At 43.7% G+C, this 22,086-nt stretch overlaps 1 protein-coding gene across 12 annotated transcripts in view; it reads right to left on the bottom strand.

Moving 5' to 3' along the window:
* LOC138611321 (disks large homolog 1-like) overlaps positions 1–22,086 on the bottom strand; it is a 115,614-nt gene that overhangs the window by 11,905 nt on the left and 81,623 nt on the right. For 7 of the 12 annotated variants that reach the window (XM_069684351.1, XM_069684352.1, XM_069684355.1 and 4 more), the window contains 13 exons: positions 19,225–19,320; positions 18,466–18,519; positions 15,589–15,639; positions 13,541–13,665; positions 10,753–10,922; positions 10,269–10,405; positions 9,498–9,642; positions 4,375–4,504; positions 2,090–2,246; positions 1,896–1,998; positions 1,472–1,586; positions 1,114–1,290; positions 626–692 (listed from right to left, as the gene is read on the bottom strand). In XM_069684351.1, the coding sequence (XP_069540452.1) occupies positions 626–692; positions 1,114–1,290; positions 1,472–1,586; positions 1,896–1,998; positions 2,090–2,246; positions 4,375–4,504; positions 9,498–9,642; positions 10,269–10,405; positions 10,753–10,922; positions 13,541–13,665; positions 15,589–15,639; positions 18,466–18,519; positions 19,225–19,320 (1,527 nt within the window). The remainder of the gene's footprint in view (positions 1–625; positions 693–1,113; positions 1,291–1,471; positions 1,587–1,895; positions 1,999–2,089; positions 2,247–4,374; positions 4,505–9,497; positions 9,643–10,268; positions 10,406–10,752; positions 10,923–13,540; positions 13,666–15,588; positions 15,640–18,465; positions 18,520–19,224; positions 19,321–22,086) is intronic. The other 5 variants (XM_069684359.1, XM_069684360.1, XM_069684361.1 and 2 more) reach the window with 2 other exon arrangements.

Here is a 22,086-nt window from a genome sequence, read left to right as displayed (position 1 = left end):
CAGACTCCATTCATAAAAACACTGATTTAAGCTCACAGGACACAGGAGCTGCTGCTCTACCTTTGCCTCTTTGGAAAGTTTCTTTGTGTCTTTGCGTGACCTTTGGGTATTAAATGGTAAGGGAAGATCCAACACATTAACACAAACAAACTAACCAATCAAGGTAGCAGTAGATCAGCAACTCCCAATTCCTGCAAGGTAAAAAATACTGTTTTTGTTAATGGGGTCTGGTGTGTTAGCAGAGAGCGATGTAACGTCTGTGTGTGGTTAAAACAATCATCTTCCTCTGCAACAAAAAGGTCTATCTCTGTAGGGATCCTTCTGTCATGTTGTCACACACTTAGAATAACAATACTCAGGTATAAAAATACTGGAATTCCTGTTTAAATGTTGCAGACAGAGAGAGTTCAGACAGTGACTAGACTTTAACATCAGGACTGATTAACTTAAATACATTACAGGCACTGTTTTTCCCTTTTATTGAACTAATAAATAAGTTATCTTAGAGATAACTTAAATTAGCTTAATTTAATAACTGGAGGCCCTGCCATTCATTCATGCAAGGCATCATGGGAGGAGAACTTTCTGTTCTACTGCTGCAGAGGAGCAGAAATGAAACACTCACCCCTCTGTCTCGAGACTTTGCGTTAAACTTCACCGTCTTTAATCTCGCTCTCTCCTTCTTCTCAACCCTGAGGTCATAGAGGACAGAAGGTCAAGGGTCAGCAGAGGTCATGTTTAAGTTAAGACGACATTTCAGTTTCTCACCCTGCAGCAAGGTGAGAGGTTAAAGCACTGGAGGTGGAACATCGATCCTATTGCACTCTTCAAAGCCACCAGACTCCATTGACAAAAACAGTAATTTAACCTCACAGAACACAGGAGATGCTGGTCTACCGCTGCCTCAATTAGTTTGTTTGTTTGTGTTATTGTGTGACTTTGGGGTTTTAAATGCAACAGAACAGAAACAAACTAACTGATCGTGCAGCTCTTTTTGCCAATGGAGTCTGGTGACTTTGAAGAGAGTGATTCAACAGCTGTTTATGGTTTAAAAAAACAAGCAGGTAAACAAGATCAACAAAAAAAGAGGACATTTCAGTGTGTGTGACTGACCGTCTCTTGCTGGGGATCACCCCCACCTCCTCCACCTCCCCCTGCGACGTCAGCTGTCGGGCCTGCCACCACTCGTCGTCAGAGGCGTTCACCACGTGGAGGATGTCTCCGAACTTGAAGTTGAGTCCCTGACTGGGCAGACCAGAGTCTCTGGTCTTATCGTAGTCAAAAAGAGCTCTGCAACACACACACACACACACACACACACACACACACACACACATACACACACACACACACACACACACACACACACACACAATTAATATAATAATTTTAAAATGTGTTGCCTTATATTACAGAGCAGTTTACTATAAATAAAAAAACGTCATTGTCGTTCATTGGGCTACCATCTTACCTGACGTATAACGACCTCTTCTGACTCGTCCGCAAAGATCCTGAACCAGAACTGATGCTGCTGTTCATCATCTGCTCCCTCAGGTCATGGATCTTCGCCTCAAACCGGCTGTACTCTGAACAGGAAATGGACGTTCTCAGTGTAGAGTCAAACAAACACAATTTAAGAATATTAGGGGTCCATGACTGGACAGCTACTCGAAAGATTCCAGTTTTGCCGGTTAGCCAGGAACCAGCTGCCCAAAACATTTAATCTGGATCGGAATGATCCGGATTTGGAAATCCCATTTTTCACTTTCCAGGATCAGCTAATCTAACTTCCTGTTGTCCTGTTTTTTCAAAGTAAAACTGGATTAATCAACCTGATCCAGATCCAGACTTTTCAGCTGGGCCCTGGATATAAGTGAACCCTCCCCGTGTCTCACCCTCTGGTCTGTAGTGGGCGATGATGGTCACCGTCTGCCCGGCGTTCTTCAGGGCAGCAGCAGCCTGTTCGTGTGTGGCGTTACGGAGGTCCACCCCGTTCACCTGAGAACACAAACACTGCGTTACACACAGAACAAGAAACAGTTTGTGTGTGTGTGTGTGTGTGTGTGTGTGTGTGTGTGTGTGTACGTACAGACACCAGTCTGTCTCCTTTCCTCAGCTCTCCACAGAGGTCAGCTGGTCCTCCTGCCAGGATGAAGGAGATGAAGATCCCCTCTCCGTCCTCTCCGCCCACGATGTTAAAACCCAGACCCGTCGCTCCTCTGTGCAGCACCACCTTCCTGGGCTCCCTGTGGGACCACACAGCTGTCAATCATCGTGACATCACAGCTGTCAATTCTGACATCACAGCTGTCAATCATCATTACATCACAGCTGTCACTCATCTTGACATCACAGCTCTCAATCATCCTGACATCACAGCTGTCAATTATCCTTACATCACAGCTGTCAATCATTGTGACATCACAGCTGTCAATTGTGACATCACAGCTGTCAATCACCGTGACATCACAGCTGTCAATTATCGTGACATCACATCGTGGCATCACAGCTGTCAACTGTGACATCACAGCTGTCAATCATTGTGACATCACAGCTGTCAATCATCATGACATCACAGCTGTCAATCATTGTGACATCACATTGTGAGATCACAGCTGTCAATTATCGTGACATCACACCGTGACATCACAGCTGTCAATCATCGTGAAATCAAAGCTGTCAATCATCGTGACATCACAACTGTCAATCATTGCGACATCAGAGCTGTCAATCATCGTGACATCACAGCTGTCAATCATTGTGACATCACAGCTGTCAATTGTGACATCACAGCTGTCAATTATCGTGACATCACAGCTGTCAACTGTGACATCACAGCTGTCAATCATTGTGACATCACAGCTGTCAATCATCATGACATCACAGCTGTCAATCATTGTGACATCACATTGTGAGATCACAGCTGTCAATTATCGTGACATCACACCGTGACATCACAGCTGTCAATCATCGTGAAATCAAAGCTGTCAATCATCGTGACATCACAGCTGTCAATCATTGCGACATCACAGCTGTCAATCATCGTGACATCACAGCTCTCAATCATCGTGACATCACAGCTATCAATCATTGTGACATCACAGCAATCAATCATTGTGACATCACAGTTGTCAATCATCCTGACATCATGTGACCTCACACACAGCTGTCAATCATCCTGATGTCATGTGACCTCACACACAGCTGTCAATCATCCTGACATCAAGTGACCTCACACACAGCTGTCAATCATCCTGATGTCATGTGACCTCACACACAGCTGTCAATCATCCTGACATCAAGTGACCTCACACACAGCTGTCAATCATCCTGGCATCATGTGACCTCACACACAGCTGTCAATCATCCTGGCATCATGTGACCTCACACACAGCTGTCAATCATCCTGATGTCATGTGACCTCACACACAGCTGTCAATCATCCTGACATCAAGTGACCTCACACACAGCTGTCAATCATCCTGGCATCATGTGACCTCACACACAGCTGTCGATCATCCTGGCATCATGTGACCTCACACACAGCTGTCAATCATCCTGACATCAAGTGACCTCACACACAGCAGTCAATCATCCTGACATCAAGTGACCTCACACACAGCTGTCAATCATCCTGACATCAAGTGACCTCACACACAGCTGTCAATCATCCTGATGTCATGTGACCTCACACACAGCTGTCAATCATCCTGACATCAAGTGACCTCACACACAGCTGTCAATCATCCTGATGTCATGTGACCTCACACACAGCTGTCAATCATCCTGACATCAAGTGACCTCACACACAGCTGTCAATCATCCTGACATCAAGTGACCTCACACACAGCTGTCGATCATCCTGGCATCATGTGACCTCACACACAGCTGTCAATCATCCTGGCATCAAGTGACCTCACACACAGCAGTCAATCATCCTGACATCAAGTGACCTCACACACAGCTGTCAATCATCCTGACATCAAGTGACCTCACACACAGCTGTAAATCATCCTGACATCATGTGACCTCACACACAGCTGTCAATCATCCTGATATCAAGTGACCTCACACACAGCTGTCAATCATCCTGACATCAAGTGACCTCACACACAGCTGTCAATCATCCTGACATCATGTGACCTCACACACAGCTGTCAATCATCCTGACATCATGTGACCTCACACACAGCTGTCAATCATCCTGACATCATGTGACCTCACACACAGCTGTCAATCATCTTGGCATCCACTCACAGTTTATGAATTGGACACAGCCTGAGAAGACGACCTGCAGACACTACTCAGGGTTGAAGTAACACCTCCTCTGCATGTTGTTCAGATGGAGAGTGAAAGTCATGTTTTTGTCCTCACCTTGTGACATCATCGTCTCCCAGCATGCTTTTCGGGGTCGGGGAGTAGCGTCCCGAGGATGCTGGCGGGGGGAGGGTCTGACCCAGGAAGGTAGGAGGGCTGATATGGTTCTCCATGTGCTGGGAGTACGCTGAAACACACACACAGAATTTATGAAATACAGTGTCTCTGTTTAAAAAAAAGCGCCGCTTCAGTTTCTGCAGAAATAACAAACACACGCCGAGTGAGCAAAAACACGTCCTCGTCCTCCCTGACACACCAACTCTGAGCAGCAGTGTGAGTGTTTCAGCCTCTGCTCCTTCAGTTTCTCCTTCCGATCCAACACCTGCTCAGACCCTCCTCTACACTCACCTGTCGGGCTCCTGTTACGCTCTGATTGGACGGCGCTGAGGGGGTCGTAAACTAAACTAGTGAGCGAGAAACTCGACCAGGTCTGATCAGAGACTGTCTTTGGAAACACACGGGCGTTAGATTCAAGAGTTTAAACTTTTTATAGACACATTTTATGTTTCAGAGACAAACTGTTGTCGTGTCTCCTGTCAGACGACTCTGTGCTGTTTAGTTAGGTGACATTATGACCTTAAAGCTGATGTAAGGAGTTTTTATCTGGTTATAAAACAGACTAAATTAATCCTGTAAAAGTGTTGAAATAGTGTCATAAATATAATAAAACAAACAAAAACGTGATATCTTCTTCAGCAGATTTGCATCCTTCGAAGGCTGTCCCATTTCGAAGACTCCTTCAGATGCGTCCTCCTTTTCCCGAGCCACGAAGGATCAATCGGTGTGCATCCTTCATGGCCGACGTATCGCAAGATTCATTGCCAACAATTCAAACAAGATGGCGGACTCTCAAGCAGCCGAGGAATACACTTTAAATGTAAAAGTTTTTGGTTTCAACTCAGTCAAATAGCAGCGATACGAACGTTAAAATACACGAAACGGGCCTTGAAACTTCAAATGATCTTAATAATAGGTTAAGTTACGTAATAGCTATTTTGGCTAGTTAGCCAGCTAGCTACCTGTTGCTAGATGACAGGAGCGGTGCTTTGTGACAGAAGGGTAAGGGCGGGAACAGCTGGCGACACAAACAGGAAATCCTCTGTAGACCAGACCGTCTCATTTCAGTTTTGCCTTAGCGTTACGAACACCGCATCCTTCTCCTTCGAAAGATGCAGCCCCTAAATTAAGACACAGCTATTGTCGCAACAACAACCCTAATCCACTTTTAGCGATGCTGGATTTATTTTAATCACATTGTTGGATATTTGCAACGAAGAAGAAGAAACCTGTCGTATCCCTGACACACTGACGGTCATTAGGAAAAGAGAAAGTGTGACCTTCAGGAAACAAGTGAAAGCTGGCAGAAAAAAGTTCCGAACATGTTCATAAAAAAAGATAGGGATGCACGATATTGGATTTTTTGCTGATATCCGATATGGATGTTTCCAACCCCTTCTGCCGATTGTCGGTACAGATATATCAGGGTCATGTTTTTTTCCACCTAACTGCAGAGAACATCAAGTCTCCCCTGTAGTGGAGTGGATATCATGCCTACTCTTATTGTAGTGGCCAAAACTGCCATACCGCAGACATCTTGCACCCTTCGTCACGCTTGTCTACTGCACCTACTACAGAGACATCAGTGAGTTAGTTTTGCTCTGATGTTTGTGTTGCTCTCTGTCAGCGTCCGCTTTGGCTACGCGTGTATTTTCGGCGTGTTTGTTGTTAAGTTAGTAAAATGACTGTGAGCTAACTGTGAGCTAGCTAAGAGTTGTGAAAGTTGTTTAACTTCTGTTCATTGACTCAATTTTTTGTGACTTTTTAGTCTTTATTTGTATATTGTTGATAACTTTGTGCAGGCAGTGCACATGCACTCACGCCGAGTTACTGTCGGAGCATTACGTCAAGCTGTTTAAGGGAATCATCGAGCATTAAGCCAGAATAAAAGCGTTGTTTTATCGGCGGAAAATTAAAAAAAAGATACTGATAATATCGTGCATCCCTAAAACGAGGTTATTATCGTCACAAAATTAACAATAAAAATATGAAAAGTAAACCAATGCAACAATTTCTACTCCAGAATCCAACAGTATAACACCTTTATTATATTATTATCTACTTTTAACAACTATAAACTTACCCAGGGTTTATGGACGATAACGGCTGGTTTTAAAACCTAAATATGTCGCGTCAAAAGCAAAGAGAAGAGAGAAAAAAACCTTCCTCCTCTATACCTATGAAAAATGGGACAAGATGTCAGCAGGTGGAGGTTTGGTCGGCCTGAAATCTGCTCGACCTGCTCGAGAGTCGGAGAGGTTGAAGGTGAATATGTTTATCTGATCCACTCCATTAAGTTGGTGCGTATGATAACTGGAGCAATGCATGATGGGACGGCGGCTGCATCATCACAACAATCATTTCCTCCATCTTTGTTCTGAAGCCGCTGCACACAGAATTATTCCTCATCCATTACCTGCAGCTCAGATCTTTTTCCGTCCACTGTGGCGGGACATTATTATACATATTGCTACCCCCCCCCTCCCCCCTCCCTCCCCCCTCCTCCCCCCTCAGTGCACTGCAGTGTTGCTGTGTGCTGGATTAGCCCGGCCACAGTGACAGCAGCCGAAGCTTGTGATGCAGCTCGACACTCGCTGATTGGATTTGCGGCTCGCCCTTCACGCGTCTCAACCTCAACACGTGGGGTGGGAGCAGGATGGGGGGGTAGTACAGAGGTTAGGACGAGGGTGGGGTGGGGTATCGGGCAGTGAGGGGAGGAAGAAGAAAAGGAGGGGTGGATGAATGGCATAAATAACAGCATGAAGGGTGTCATTGATGCACTTTCTCATTAGCTTCTTTGTGTACAGTTAGCATGCTCAGGTGTGTATGCAGGTATCTGCCTTCAAAATCGTACCTGGATCTTACGCGTCACATGACTTCACAACAACAAACCAGATCTTTCCTGATATTTTCATAACTGTGAATAAAGTTCACCAAGCTTCAGTCTCATTGTTCTGCTGAGGTCCTGTTCAGCTCGTCCCACATTCGGTCCTTCTGTTTGTTAGCTTCTGTTCGAGTCTCTTCACACACGCTCAGTTTGTTAGCTTCTGTTCGAGTCTCTTCACACGCTCCCAGTTTGTTTAGCTAGCTCTGTCTCATTCTCTCTGTCCCTCTCTCTGTCTCTCTCTCTCTCTCTCTCTCTCTCTCTCTCTCTCTTTCTCTCTGTCCCTCTCTCTCTGTCCCTCTCTCTGTCTCTCTCTCTCTGTCTTTCTCTCTGTCCCTCTCTCTGTCTCTCTCTCTCTGTCCCTCTCTCTGTCTCTCTCTCTCTGTCACTCTCTCTGTCTCTTTCTCTCTGTCTCTTTCTCTGTCTCTCTCTCTGTCTCTCTCTGTCTCTCTCTGTCTCTCTCTTTCTCTCTGTCCCTCTCTCTGTCTCTCTCTTTCTCTCTGTCCCTCTCTCTGTCTCTCTCTCTCTGTCTCTCTCTCTGTCTCTCTCTCTGTCTCTTTCTCTCTGTCCCTCTCTCTGTCTCTCTCTCTGTCTCTCTCTCTGTCTCTTTCTCTCTGTGTCTCTCTCTGTCTCTTTCTCTCTGTCCCTCTCTCTGTCTCTCTCTCTCTGTCTCTTTCTCTCTGTCTCTCTCTCTGTCTCTTTCTCTCTGTCTCTCTCTCTGTCTCTCTCTCTCTGTCTCTCTCTCTCTGTCTCTTTCTCTCTGTCCCTCTCTCTCTCTCTCTCTGTCTCTCTCTCTCTGTCTCTCTCTCTCTGTCTCTCTCTCTCTGTCTCTTTCTCTCTGTCCCTCTCTCTCTCTCTCTGTCTCTCTCTCTCTGTCTCTTTCTCTCTGTCCCTCTCTCTGTCCCTCTCTCTGTCCCTCTCTCTGTCTCTCTCTCTGTCTCTCTCTCTTTCTCTCTGTCTCTCTCTCTGTCTCTCTCTCTCTCTCTCTGTCTCTCTCTCATTAAATAATGCTAACAACTAACAATTGAGAGCGCCCGCTCTCTAGCGAGAGGAGGTGGAGACGTCGTCCATCTTTATACATGGTCATCGGGTCGGACTGTCCCTCCTGTCCTCATCAGTCCAGGACCAGTTTGTCCTTCACACGAAGGTTCATCGTGGATCCAGAGTCCGTGCTCTGAATGAGAAGAGTTCTGCCATGCCTTGACTTTGAAACGTGCTGCTGAATATCACAGGGAACGCCAACCCCCACCACCCACCATCATCATCATCATCATCATCATCATGTCAGACTGCAGTCCCCTCTGTTTCCAGCACTAACCCAGGCAGGAAGTCACGCGGGCCGAATCTGAAGCAGGACCTGATCATCTGGTTTGAGTTGTTAGTCTGAGGACTCGAGGGGACTCGAGGATGGTTTGACCTGGACTAACATGAGCGAGTCACATCATTAACATGCTGTTGAACCTGATTCTATCACTGCGACTTAATGTGACACCACCCAGCAACAAAGATGACAAACATAAAATCTGAGTCTCAGTTAAAATCTTCTCATCTGTACCAGAAGGAACAAACAAAGTGCAGTTTTTAACACCTCAATCTGTTCCTCTAAGCCTCTCATTAGTGAAAGAATAACAATAGAAATGTGAAAAATAATAGTCCATTATTTTCTCTGAATGTTCTCATATTTGATGTTTCTCTGCTCTTCAGGTGACGTGGAAACGATCTGATTGGCCATCATGAAGGACGTCTCGTTCCCTCACAGGTATTTCAGAAGTTATGCTTTTATATTTTAAACCACCTGAAAGATAAACCGCGGACTGTGACTCCAGACTTTTCAAAACTCAAAATAACCGGCTCGTGCACAGCTTCAAGTATCTTCTGCCCCACAAGTTTTAACGAGCCATTAGGAGCTGACGCAGAACGATGCATGAAAACTCGATCACTCTCATTTCCCCTAAAATATTAAAGCTGCTGAATTATTTCTACACGTGTGATGTTTTAATCATAACCTGCAAAATGATTCATTTACAACTGACTGCAGTTTCTGTGCGATAAACTGCACGCTCGATTCCTGCAGAGACCAGAGCCCTGCACTGTGAAAACCAGTGCTCCCAGTCTGAGCCAGCAGTCTGACGCTCCTGTGGTGAAAGATCTGAACAGGAAGTAAAAAAGCTTCACTCACAGTTGGTGAGGTCGGGCGGGGCGAAGCTGTCGTTCATGAAGACACTGTTGGGTTTAGCCACTTTCAAGTAGACCACGTCAGGAGTGTTTTTCAAGGCAGTGACGGCGTGTTCGTGGCTCACCTCCTCCAGGCAAGCACTGTTCACCTGAACGCAGAGAGACAAACTCAACACACACTACATACTACATCAAAAATATGCATTGGCTATCATTTTAAAGGTATATGTATGTATAGGTAAATATATGTACAGTATATTAACCAGAATCAGCTGTTACATCACGCTTTTCAAAGCCACCAGACTCCACTGACAAAAACATCATTTTACCTCACAGAGCACTGAAAGACGCAGGTCTACTGCTGCCTCCACCGGTTAGTTTGTTTCTGTTATTGTGTGTAAAACAAAGTTTGGGTTGGCTCTAAAGCAACCATTTAAACCACCAAAGCCACACAATTACAAAAACAAACTAACTGATCGAGGCAGAGGCAGAGCAGCAGCTCCTGTGTCCTGTGAGTTAAAATCAGTGTTTTTCTGAATGGAGTCTGGTGTGTTTGCAGAGAGCGATGTAACGTCTGTGTGTGGTTAAAACAATCATCTTCCTCTGTTACAAAAAGGTCTATCTCTGTAGGGATCCTTTCTGTCATGTTGTCACACACTTAGAATAACAAAACTCAGGTATAAAAATACTGGAATTCCTGGAATAACAATCTTTGAGTGGACAGACTGCACGGAGAAACACACTGAATATATATTATCCATGAGAGAGCGCTTACAGCCAGCAGTTTGTCTCCGATCTGCAGCCTCCCGTCTTTATGTGCAGCTCCTCCTTCGATGATCTTGGTGACGTAGATGCTGTTGTCGCCTGGGATGTGCTGGTTCCCCACTCCGCCTGCTATACTGAAGCCAAGACCTGGAACACAATGAGACCAGGACCAGGACCAGGACCAGGACCAGGACCAGGACCAGGAGGGTGGAGAAAGACTGTTAGAGCAAACATCAACCTGCCAGCGCCTTCACCAGTTTACAGTAACATTTAGCAGACATCATTAAAACATCCTGCTGCTCATTCACCACACGAGACAAGTAAGGCTCGTCAACACACAGAAGCATCTTTCAGGATGTTTCTGAGGCTTTGTTCGTGAACCGGGTTCTTGTCTGAAGCTCCTACCACACATCTGTACACTCCACTGTCCCCGTCAGCAGCTCTCATTACAACTCTCAATATCTAAATCATTACCATCGAACCCTTCCTGTTACCTTTGGGTCCTTTCACCAGCTTGATCTCCATCAGTTTCTCAGACACCGGTTTCCTCCTGCGCACGTAGAGCCGGACCAGAGAGCCCGCCTCCTTCAGAGCCTCCACGGCTCGGCTGTGGGTCACATCCCGGACATCCACCTCGTTCACTCTCAGGATCACATCGTTCACCCTGAAACACAGGAAGTGACCGGCTGTCAATCATCCACATATGTGGTCTAAGGTCGGTTCATTAAAATGATTCAGTGAAGTTCATCGTCAGATAGAGAAAGACAATCAATAGGCAAATATATTGATGCTTGATTATTCGATTTGGTCATTTTTCAATAAGAAAACAATTGATGGTTAAAGCTTCTTTAAAGTCCATTTCCTGCTTTTCTGTGTCCTTAGTGACTGAAATGAAGAGTCAGAGAGTTTCCCTGTGAGCTCTGAAAACGTCTAATAAAGTTTTTACAAATGTTTTTGTCACATAAAAGGTAAAAAATGGTTTGTTGCAGCCCCATCATCAAGACTGAAGAACGGAGGCTGTGAAAATCAGTCAACTGACGGCCGATAGGAGAATTTAAAGGAAATGTTCAACATGTAACATCAACACAGTCTTATTTGTTTAAAAGGTTTATAAAGAGAAATGTGAAATAAAAGTTTGTGGTTTTAGGGATTATTTTGTGCGCTCTGCATCAGACAGACCACACAGAGTGGATGGATGTAAAAAATACAGGATTTCTGCAGGTTTCAGCTAATAAAATCAGGCCTTTTAAGGGAATTTAAGAACCTATTTTTCATCCATATCGATCAGCAAAACAAATCAAAGTATAATAAAGAAAATCCCAGAGTCTTAGAATCAGTGTTGGGGATAACCCGTAACAAAGTAATCTGTTAGAGTACTCCAATTACTGTTATGTTTTAACGAGTAACGTAACGCGTTAGTTCTGCAAGTCACGTAATCCATCGTTTAGTTACTTTTTCATCAACAGTAATCTGTTACTGTAAAATAAATCTCCGTATGTCTCTTCTTCTTTTGTCTCCACAGAAACAGAAACTCCCTGAAGCTCTGTTTCTGTTTCTCTCCTCCTTCTCGGCAGGTAGCTGCGTACCAGCAGAAGGTAAACACAGCTGTGTCAATGAGCATGTGTAGCTAACTAACTCAGCTAGCGAGCTGTCAGAGAGGACAGCGTTTACTTTGTGGAAATATTCACATGATTCTGAATGTTTGGGTGAAAGGGACGAGAACAACATGACGGTGAAATGTAAGCTGTGTCTGGAGGAGAAGTGCTCGTCAGCTGTGAAGAGCTCGACTTCTAACGTGAAGAAGCATCTGCAGCTAAACACAGCTCCACAACACTGGTGGGACTAAGAGCCCGTGTTGTTGTTGTCATGGAAACAGCTGTGCCTAATACTGTATGCCTCTGCCCAGTTCACTGTCAGACTGTTAGCATCATAAAGAGCTGTAAAGGTTATACTGCGTCTGTCAGTCCTGTTATCAGGCTGCAGAGTTACAGATTATGGGCCGTAAACGAGGCGATGCAGAGACGGTAGAGTCGATACATAAAGAGGTAGACGTACAGCAGGCGACACGCCGTCCTGATGATATAGTAGTTTTAGTAGTAGTTTTGTGAAATGTCTAATAAAGCTAATAAAAGTGAGGCTTTCATCACACGTTTCACCGTCTCCGTCTTCTCCCTCTCTGTCTGCAGAGCTTTCAGTCAGACACATGACCCTCACTGATGACAGACCAACAAACAGGGTTCATGGTAGAGGGTAACCTGAGACTGCCCCCCACCATCATCATCATCACCTGGATCAGGTGTGTCAGAGTCTGGATGCTGCATTATGAATGAAGCATTGAAAGCAGGAGGACGCTGCAGGGGTTTCTGGGTAAAGGACAGCTTTTTACTAACAAGTCACAACTTAAAGGGTGATCCTGGTATTTTAAACCTGCTCCTTATTTTATTTATATTGTGGATCTAAATGACTAATAAGGTACAAAAACGTTTGTAATGTCTCCAGTAGATGTGTTCATCCTGCAGCAGTGAAACAGGCTGTAATGGCTGCAACATAATCCTTCATGGGTCAAAGGTCGTCCACTAAAAGTTCTTGTTGTTTCCCCTGACAGGCTCAGATTGTTATTCTAAGTGTGTGACCACATGACAGAAAGGATCCCTACAGAGATAGACCTTTTTGTTACAGAGGGAGATGATTGTTTTAACCACACACAGATGTTACATCGCTCTCTGCACACACACCAGACTCCATTCACAAAAACACTGATTTTAGCTCACAGAACTCAGGAGCTGTTCATTCACATCTGCCTCGATTGATTCGTTTGTTTGTGTTCTTGTGTGACTTTGGTGGTTTATGGTTACTTTAGAGCCGACAGAAACATGTTTTTACATACAACAAGAAAAACAGAGTAACCAGTTGAGGCAGTGATAGACCTGCATCTCCCAGTGCACTGCGAGGTGAATGAGTGTTTTTGTCATTGGAGTCTGGTGGCTTTCAACACATCCGATACTGATCTGCTTCGATTCTGATACCTTACGCTGCTAAACCAAGCATCGATCCGATACCAGACTGAGACTTAAAAAATAACAATATATACTTCAGCACTGTATGGATGATTTTCAGTTAGACTTATTGTATGTATTTGTATAATATTGTTTTTTCCTGTTGTCGTTTATGTGATTTGACGTATCTTGACTGCAGTAAAACAGCTGGACCTGGACTATGGGGAACATTTCTGCTGAACTCTTCTCGTATTATCTCAGGAGTCACAGGTGTGAGCTGCCTCACCTGAGCCGTCCGTCCTGGGCAGCCGCTCCTCCAGGTATGACTTTGGTGATGAAGATGCTGGGGTCTTCACCGATGTGGGGGTTGTCTGTGCCGCCTGCGATGCTGAAGCCCAGCCCCGAGTTCCCCTGGTTACCACGGAAACCACAATTGAAACAAACAATATGCACGTTAGCAAAAATAAGGCTTTTTCACAGCGATCAATGTTAAAGATATAATCTCTAAGTTCTCAGTCTTGTTCTATTTGACGGCAGCTAGTGGCGATAAATGGGAATTGCGGGCGCATATGTCCCAATTTAAGCAGACGTCCACAGTCGGCTCCGGCTGTAACTCTTGATTTTCCTGGCTGACGGTCGCTTTCCTTTTCAGACTGTTTGCTTCATCTGAGCGTCGAGTTTGTTTCTTCTTCTTTGGATTTTCACTTCTTGTTGAAGTTGTATCTGTAGTCATCCATCTTTTCTTTGTGTGTTCAGCCATAGTAGATTACTGTTTACTCGCAACACTTGCAGAGAGCGGAAAAGCAGCCGCTTAGCTCCGCCTACCCTCTCTGGCAGACCAACCACTGCTGGCTGATGGAAAACGCGTCACTAACTGGGCGCCGCCACAGACACCCAGTCCATAATAATACTATATACTGCAAACGCAAAGGCTTTGATCAGTGGGCAATAGGCTCAGTCACCATGTGTGACCTCATTCAGAGAGAGAGACTTACAGACATTTATTTACGTGGAAATCTTCAAGATCATTACTTTAACTATCAAAATGTGGATTTTTCTAAAGGAAGAGATAAAAAAAACCCATCTAAATTATATCAGAGAAGAAGAAACGAGTGAATATTTAAAAATTATGCCTGCTTTTTCAGGAGGACTAAACTTTGATAACAAGCTGCCTGACCAGGTGTTCTTTTTTACAACCTGTGGTAAGTCATTATATATCCTCTGGTCATAATTATAATACCTTTCATAAACTTTAATTCTATTTATTCATTTCATGCTTTAATATTTACATAAATGAAGATTAAAAACATGAAGGGGGGATAATATCACATCACATAGAAAAAAGTAAAAGTGATTATTGAAAGTGTGGGAGAACTAAATTGTCCGGTGAGTCCTTTTAACATTTAATCAGTCGAGCTGAGTCGTAGTTCTTTTATTTAATCAAATGATTGTTAATAACAGAATCTGTGAAACAATTTTGAGATGTTACAATAATGTTCAAATGTAGAAATTCAAATGTAAGAAACTCAGGTTAGCATCATTAGCATGGCCTGTACATGTCAACACATTTCCTGTGCAGACTCAACCGACAGCATGTTTGTCTGTCTGTTAAAACTTCCTGACTTCCTGTCTGTGGCTCGAGGCTTGGAGCTCATTGGTTCCTGCTGAAGATGTTAAATATGTAACGTCATATTTAAAAAAGGTTCAATATATTTAATATATTAATAAACAGCTGCTTACTGAAGTCAAACAATCAGGAGGAAATAGTGTATCTGTTGAGGACTACTTTCAGCAGCGGATGAATCCATATTTGGGTCAGCAGGACAGTGATGCATTCGTACGTACATGGCCTTTAAACTTTATGAACTAAAGTAATAAACTAACAGACACACGAGCAACACGAGAGCCTGAGGCCGGTGGAGCCTTCAGACAGGCAGGATGTTTTTCTGTGGGCCTCAGCTGCCAGAGACGCTTTGTATTCACGCTGCACTGACTCTAATTCTCACTCGAAGAAGCACGGCTGAATTAGGACAAGAAAAAAAAACAGGAAGATGATAAAGAAGATTTCACCACAGGCGGAGTCAAGGATTAAAACACAGCTGCATTATAGAGAAAATGTGTGTCCTCATGTCCCCTGATTTTTACACAAAGTCCTGTTGCTTTGTAGAGACACCAGTTTGTCCTCTCAAGTTTAAAAGCACATAAACTCAGTGTGTCAAAGTCAAACTAACAGCATGTGCTGCCAGGAGTGTCGGCAGGGTGAATCCTCTGAGTTATGGACGGCGGCTCACGACATGGCCGTGATTCAAAGTGAAATACAAAAGGACGTCTTACCCTCTCCAGCGTGATCTCCTCGTACTCATAATCAGCCTCCGTCCCGTTCACCTGCACAAACACACACACACACACACACACACACATTTATCAGTTTATTACCTGTCAGGTCACTTTAATAAACTAACAGGTGATTTATACAGAGTTACAACAACAAAATACAGGATGTAGAACGCTTGTCACCGAGGGCAGGGCGATAAAACAATGTTGACAGGAGATCGTGATAAAATCAATGATGATGAACTGGACATTTTGACTCTATACAGATCGACTGAACAGCCTGTAACAGCAACAACAGCCAGTTAGCACGTAGACAAAAAGGTCTATCTCTGTAGGGATCCTTTCTGTCATGTTGTCACACACTTAGAAAAACAATCTGAGCCTGTCAGTGGAAACAACAAGAACTTTTAGTGGACGACCTTTGACCCATCAAGGATTATGTTGCAGCCATTACAGCCTGTTTCACTGCTGCAGGATGAACACATCTACTGCAGACAATCCAAACGTTTTTGTACCTCAGTCATTTAGATCCACAATAAGTAAATATAAGGCCCGGGATTAGAAATACCAGAACTACCCATTAAATATATTGTCGCTGCAGTGTTCATGAACTGGTCTGCCTCCTGACTTTAATGAGGTGAGAGCAGAGCCAGCCAGAGAAAGCTGCTTTTTTCACACTGCTGTCTCTTATTTTCTTCACATCTCTTCTCTTCTGCAAATTAAGCTGGCAGAGACAAAGCGGGAACTCGCTGACAGCAGCCGACATCTCCAGCGTCACAGAGCCAATCAGAGGCCGGCCAGCTGTTTAGTCTCTGTCTCCAATTTAATTTAGACCGGTCCAACACCAGGGTCAGTCTGATGAGGACGCACAGGAGCCTTTTACCTTCAGTTCAGCAGGCTGAAACTGAACGGTCACACAAAGTATAATGCACTGTGTACAAGTCCTGCTGACTGCTACTGTTAAACTCATTATTTGTATCAAAACATAATAATTCATTAAAAACAGCAAATAAAAAGGTGCATTTTGGATTGAAAGGTTAGAGGGTTCTTCATCAGTTGCTACTGAATCAATGATGTCATGATTTTCCATTTTTTCATAATCCTTGTTCAGCAGATGAAACCACAAACAGCCGTACATCGCTCCCTGAAAAGCCACCAGACTCTTAAAGAAAAAACAATGATTTAACGTCACAGAAAACTGGAGTTCATACAGTGTTTTTGTTGAATGAAGTGTGAAACAAATATTGCTCTGGATTCACACTCACTACTTAAAACACAAACATTACACAAAGACACAAGAAACGTTTCCTATCGAGGCAGCAGCAGAGCAGCAGCTCCTGTGTCCTGTGAGCTTAAATCAGTGTTTTTCTGAATGGAGTCTGGTGTGTGTGCAGAGAGCGATGTAACGTCTGTGTGTGGTTAAAACAATCATCTTCCTCTGTAACAAAAAGGTCTATCTCTGTAGGGATCCTTTCTGTCATGTTGTCACACACTTAGAATAACAATCTGAGCCTGTCAGTGGAAACAACAAGAACTTTTAGTGGACGACCTTTGACCCATCAAGGATTATGTTGCAGCCATTACAGCCTGTTTCACTGCTGCAGGATGAACACATCTACTGGAGACATTCAAAAATTAAATTACACTTAAAGAAATCTGTGCCATTAGTCTGTAAGATATTTAAACGGATAACTGAACCATCAAAAGGTCAAAGGTCAAAACAACCACATAAACAATAGACCAACTATTTTGGAAAAACCCCATGACCGGATTTAATGCGACCGAGCTGTTTTTGGAGTTAAATAAAGATTTTTTCCTTCTAGCCACGTAGTTAAACTGCATGTATCCAGGTTAAGCTTCATCTTCATCGAATTATTCTGTTTGTAATTAACACACTGTCACATGCATATTCAATGATGCATACAAAAACTATGCATCCATCCAACCTTGAATCGCATGAACTGCATCAGTCAGCTGCTTCCAAATGTATCACAGCTTTGTTGTACAGTATTAAGACTCATTTGCATTTACGCTGAAACATGCAGAGCCAGAAAAAGAAGGATGTTCAAGTTGGTTCTTATTTAAATATGTTGTTTAGTTCGACATAGAAACTGCTAACTGCCCCTGACAACAGCTACCACAGCTTCTGTATCCACTGTCCGCCATCATGTCTGTGTTCAAGACAACATCTGTAGTCTCTCACAACTGGGTTAATCTCCCTCCTCCTCCAGGAACTGTGTCTGAGCTCTCCTGCTGCTTCCAGCTCCTTCAGGCTGACCAGTGCCCAGTGTGATGAGCTGTTAGCTCGGATCAGTACCAGGACTTCTCTGATGGACACCAACTACTGGCGTTCTGTTTCAGCTGTGGAGCGCCTGTCCATCTGTCTCCGCTGAGTGGCAGTTTCACTGTATCTAGCAAGTCACACGTGAGCTGAGATCTGTCTCACTACAGCGCTATGAAGCCACAACAAACAGATGTTACTGAGATTTAATGACAATAAACAGGCTGAGAGGATGCTGAGAGAACTACATCAGGAGGCAGGTTTGTTAAGAGTCTGAGGTCAGGATTTGTCAGGTCTGTCTGTGAGACGACAAGAACACTACTTTAAAATGGCTGTTTTTTGAATGGTGTTTGGTTTAACTGTTTGTGATGCAACATCAGGATGTCAGAAAAACACTTTTTTGCTCCGATTCTTTTTAGTTTGCACAAATATTCAAATCTGTATTTAATAGCGTCGCCTGAAAACCTTGTAGCTTCCTGGAGCAAAAACAATGAACGCTCTCCCTATTACCGTTTTTATTTCAGATCCGTTAGATAAAGAGGATGGTGCAAAAAGCAATCCATAAAGAAATGCATGTTTCCAGTGTGCAGACTCACATATGGAGGCGTGTCCAGGCTGTCTGTGTTGACCACCACAGGGGGAGGATTGGCCTGAGGAGAGAAGACACTGTCAGAGAAACATCTGCAATAAATACCCATCAACATCCAGCCTCCCACACAGCTCCACCCCTGCAAACACACACTGAACCCAAAATAAAAGCCAGCGCTGACATTAAAGAGCGTCCCCGTGCCACCACAGACCAGCTGAGGATAACACAGGAAGCCGGTGGATTTGAGCAGAGATTAGTGAGGACACAGCGCTACGTACATGGTGGCATTTCACACTGCAGAAGATGCAACGCTGAAGCATGAAGCCTTAAATCAATCAAATCAAGTCCTGCAGGATAAACGGCACTGCTCCTCCACTTCTTCTTCTTCTCCTTCTTCTTCTAGCTGTAAATTGAATATCTGCGGCTCGCTCCCTCACTCATTCTCTTTCGGTCTGCCTCAATCGCTCGCTCACTTTCTGCCCGGGAGGAGCCAGATGGGCTCTTTAAAGTCATGTGGGGGGAAGTGTGGCATTTCTCCCACTGTTTCTATCTCTAATCTGCTCACTTCATCAGAGCCACAGCTGGACGGCACACATGGAGCGATGCAACGACAGCGACAGAAGCAGACGAGCAGCCAAACAAACGCAGAGATAGATCTATGGATGGATGCATGGAGGGATGGAGGGATGGAGGGATGGAGGGATGGATGGAGCAGAGAGAGAGACACAAGTGGAGGAAAATAAAAACAACAGAAAAAAAAAGAAACCTGTGACGTCGGAGGGATGATGGTGGTCTCGGCTGCAATTGGCGAGACTGGGATCACAGGGATTATGGGAGAGGAGGGCGGGGTGGCCTCGGCCTGCTGGACAATAGCATGGTGAGGGGTCAAAGGTTAGACAAACAAACACAGTGCAGCACAGATGAACAGCAGCAGGAGGAGGAAGAAGAGGAGGAAGAGGAGGAGGATGTATGCGTGTTGACGTCATGTTGAGGTGCCAGCTGGGAGGAGTTTGACACACGGGACGGGAGCGCAGAGTGTCAGAGAGGTCGACCAATCACAGGAAGACGCTCTGTGATTGACAGATTACCTGACACTTGCGCTTTTTGGACGTCCTGATGTGACAAACTCTGCCCATCTGCTGCTCTGAGAAGATTAAAGCCACACTATGTGACCTGGGTCTGACTCTGTGTGTGTGTGTGTGTGTGCGTGTGTGCATGTGTGTGTGTGTGCGCGTGTGCGTGCGTGTGCATGTGTGAAATCCCCCGTCCCTCGGTACAGTCTCCGCAGGGGTTGGACCTCCTTTTTGTCATTATTGAAAAGCAGCAGACGATTCAATCAGGCAGAGTGTTAACCCTGACAGCCAGCAGTGACATCACCACTGAAGGTCAAAGGTCACAACTGTCTACGCAATACACAGAATTGCTCTGCCCTATTATAGGAAATGTAGTTCTTTTTAATGTAGTAGAGAAAAAAATAAATAAATCATGAATTAATGATCAAATAAAAGAACTAAAAAAAACAAATATCAAAACATAAAATAATATTATTTAGCATTTTTGTTTATATTTAATTATATATTTATGTATAAATAACATATTTCTTTTAAAATGTCACCATTTCGTCTGTTTTTTAATTTATTTGTCATTAAAATATTATATTAATTATTTATATCACTTCTTTGTTTCTATTTCTCCTTACTTGGAACTAAATGACGTTGTGAAAAAAGACTTATTTATACAATAAATTAAGTAACTTAAATAGAAACAATAAATAAACAGTCTCTTTATATTTCCTCATTAATTCTTCTCAATTTATTTTTTATAATATTCCACATTTTATTTTAATATTTCTTTGCATATCAATTATTTTTACGGCTGTCCTTACACTCCGTATCAGCCTACACTGCTATGCCCTTAAAACAATTACATTTCTGCAACTTCACTGAAAAGAAATGAATGTCCTGTTCTCTCCTGTGTAGACTGTAAGGCTCAGCAGCTCTGTGAATTTACCCAAACAGACAAATAGCAGATCGTAATTTTAATTAATGTGATGCTAATTCAGCAGATTTAAGAGGCTAAACGTTTAGCACCTGGAGGTCCTAAACCTTTAGTCTACATTCATTTATATTAATCTGACCCAACTTTCCATGTTCATTCTATTCTTCCTTTTAACTTATTTTTATATTCAGGTAACCAGCATTTTTTAAAATCAAACTGAAGTCGCTAAGAGGGGAAATGACTCCCTACACACCAGTCCAACGCAGCTTACATGTAAAACACTAACAAAGAGAAGTGAGCGTGCGGCGGCCTTCAGCACTGTGACCTCTATTATGCAAGAGCAGGACTTCCTGGAGCCGCCGGCAGGAAGTGCCGCTCTGTTTCGAAGAGGCTTAATTGTTGTGCTGCAGCAGCAGAACTTGGAGCCCATGGAAAACCAACAGCCGCTAAAATTAGCCCCCGCCCATCGACCACATTGATCCGGCAGCCCTACTTCTGGAGCGCCGCTGACAATGGGGCTCAATTTCTCCGAAAGAATACAAAGTGGTGTGACAGAAACACCGCAGTAACACACAGAAAGGACAGGGTTTGTGTTTCAATATAACAAGAGTGACAGCTGGGAGTGAGCGCTCCTGTATGGACAGGATCTTTGTGGTAATGAAGATAAATTGAGTAAAACTTCAACACCGAGAGGCAAGCAAGCCACCAGACCCGGCTCAAAAGAAACAACTGCAGAGCTTTTAGAACTTAATCAATTAATCAAGCAGGGGATTAATATATTATATTATTGATAGAAGTCATTTAACAGTCTTTGTCTATTTCCTGCTGATTTCTCTTCCAGCATCCTGGATCATTTGGATTCTGACATTAAAATTCATCATCTTTGATTGTGGGAATCATATTTTGAATTTTCTTTAATATCAGACTTACACCAGATAATGTCTCTAACAATATCAGAGTCACCTGACAATATATTCCAACTGGTTTTTATACGTTTGGCAAACAAGACGTGTAAAAGTTTGATATTTTACTGTAGAAAAATGAGATCGGCGGAACTGTTTCCACATATAATCATTGATTACAGACTGAACCCAATCAATCCGATGATAAGTGCTGTGTACCGTGTTTACACACAGTACATTAAAGAAAATGCAAATAGTGTAAGGAGGAAATAAGAGACCACAGCGCGCACGTTCAGATCCAAACATGATGCATGCATTGAGAGAGACGGTGGGAGAAGAGCTGAAATGCTCCAGCAGACTGATGACGTGGTGGTTTTCAGCTACAGGGACAGAGGTCATGACAATAGTCACCCATGGACGGCCTGTTATTGATTCTCCATAAACTGACACTTCAGTAACTCAGTCTGACTCTGAGAGGTCACACACACGACACACTCGCACTATGAAAACAGCTTTTCAATCATTTTCATTTCACTGATCCACTTCCACAGCTCCTCGATCAACAAACACAATGAGTTCATGGGTCAGAGGTCAAGACAGCACAACAATACAACTAACGAAAGCACCTGAAAGTCATACTTTAAGAGACACTATGATGAAGTTTATCTTCAAATCGCTGTTATTAACCAGAAGACGCTAAAAGCTGTGATTGACCAACACAAGCAGCC

Source organism: Semicossyphus pulcher, unplaced genomic scaffold, assembly GCF_022749685.1.
Source record: "Semicossyphus pulcher isolate SPU_LCO1_2020_fin unplaced genomic scaffold, fSemPul1.0.p SCAF_7, whole genome shotgun sequence".
Lineage (NCBI taxonomy): Eukaryota > Metazoa > Chordata > Actinopteri > Labriformes > Labridae > Semicossyphus > Semicossyphus pulcher.
This window is presented reverse-complemented; position numbering and strand designations above follow the sequence as displayed.